Source organism: Spermophilus citellus, assembly GCF_964194105.1.
Source record: "Spermophilus citellus genome assembly, chromosome: 2".
Lineage (NCBI taxonomy): Eukaryota > Metazoa > Chordata > Mammalia > Rodentia > Sciuridae > Spermophilus > Spermophilus citellus.
In genome coordinates this window covers 143,496,130-143,498,135 of record NC_138183.1, presented here as the reverse complement: position 1 = coordinate 143,498,135, position 2,006 = coordinate 143,496,130, and the positions used below count along the sequence as shown (strand labels likewise).

The 2,006-nt window shown below is 39.4% G+C and overlaps 1 protein-coding gene across 1 annotated transcript; it reads left to right on the top strand.

Annotated features, from left to right (window-relative positions):
- Positions 1 to 121: 121 nt before the first annotated feature.
- On the top strand, positions 122 to 1,085 carry LOC308640008 (olfactory receptor 8D4-like; the record flags this gene model as incomplete). The annotated part of the gene is given in 2 exon segments (XM_081278437.1): positions 122 to 451; positions 453 to 1,085. Coding segments are annotated over 2 exon segments (939 nt in total). The 5' UTR covers positions 122 to 145.
- Positions 1,086 to 2,006: the final 921 nt, after the last annotated feature.

Here is a 2,006-nt window from a genome sequence, read left to right as displayed (position 1 = left end):
GCTTTCTGATTTCATTTTATCTAACACAAAGTCAGTGTTTTCACAGCTAGAAATACTTTAGCTCTGGCAAACTGGGAAAAAGCTGGGATTCTGCCTGTATAATTTGATTTTTGCCCTCTCTTCTCCACAGATTCCTCCAAGGAGAATGGGTATAAGAAACCATTCCATGGTGACTGAGTTTCTTCTTTTAGGATTGACTGAACAACCAGAGCTTCAGCTGCCCCTTTTCTGCCTCTTTTTAGGGATTTATATAGTTACCACGGTAGGAAATCTTGGCATGATCACGATAATTAGGTTGAATTCTCAACTTCACACTCCCATGTACTATTTTCTCAGTCGTTTGTCTTTCTTAGATTTCTGCTATTCTTCTGTCATTATCCCCAAAATGCTGGCAGGTTTTTTACACAGGGATAAAGCCATCTCCTATTCTGGATGCATGACTCAACTGTTTTTTTTTTTTCTGCATTTTTGTCATTTCTGAGTGCTACATGTTGGCAGCCATGGCCTATGATCGCTATGTGGCCATCTGCGACCCGCTGCTCTACAATGTCATCATGTCCCCTCGGGTCTGTTCTCTTCTTGTGGCTGCTGTCTTCTCAGTAGGCTTCACTGATGCTGTGATTCATGGAGGTTGTATATTAAGGTTGTCTTTCTGTGGATCAAACATTATTAGACATTATTTCTGTGACATCGTTCCTCTTATTAAACTCTCCTGTTCCAGCACTTACATTGATGAGCTTTTAATTTTTATCATTGGTGGATTTAACATGGTAGCCACAAGCGTGACAATCGTCATTTCATATGCTTTTATTCTCACCAGCATCCTCCGCATCCACTCTAAAGAGGGCAGGTCCAAAGCCTTTAGCACCTGCAGTTCCCACCTGACTGCCGTTCTTATATTTTATGGGTCTCTCATGTCTATGTATCTCAAACCTGCTTCCAGCAGTTCATTCATCCAGGAGAAAGTGTCCTCAGTATTTTACACCACAGTGATTCCCATGTTGAATCCCCTGATATATAGTCTGAGGAACAAGGAAGTGAAAGCCGCACTAATGAAACTTTTAAGAAAGAAAATATCTTCATAATGAATATGCTCTTTATTAAGATATATGTGTGTGTTCATAAGCATGTTTTTCCCCCAAATGTTTCACTTTTAATTGTAGACACAGCTCCTATATTGAGTTTTACAAAAAAGCATGCTTTAAAACATGCATCCAAACAGTGTTCAATATAATGTGGTATAAGAACAACATTTAACATAATTCAACTGCTTTAACCTAAATATGCTTACTGTGTAGGTACATCATTCAATATAACTAACGTGAGAAAAGCTGAAAATTGTTTAACAGTTATAGTTTATTCAACTCTGCCGTTACATCTTGAATGACTGCTGTGTTAAAAAATACTGAAACTTGTCTTTCAAATAATCCTGATTCCCACTTATTGAGTAAGCATAAATCACAAGCTTGGATTGCAAAAATTGATATAAACTGAAGTTTTGTTTTTTCTTTAAAAACAGTTGACCAAGAGTCAGTGGGACCAGAATCGATTATGTTCCCTGTCCACCACTCATACTGGAAATGGTAGAAATCCTTCCCATTTCGTTCATACTCATATATTTATGGCTTCCACTGCTGTAGTAGCTGCTATTTATTGCTCATTGGCTACCTATGCAATGCTTGATTGAAATCACTGGGGTTTTCCTGTAAAACTGTGGATATGGTTGTATCCATTCATGCAGCTCTGGCCGCCATAGCCCCCTCCATACCCACCACTCAGTTGCTGGCTAGCTGGGCCACCAAAACTGGACTGGTTTGACAAGCCAACGCATCCCATCATTTGACTACCATAAGCACCACTACCTGCACCCACTGTAGAATTCAAGAAGAGTTCTACATACCTGTGTTGTTGCATATTTGCTTTGTCTTTTGATATAGCTGCCACAGCATTTTCATGAGTAGCAAACTCGACATCTACTTACTCTGCCATCAGGACCAATCTCAATG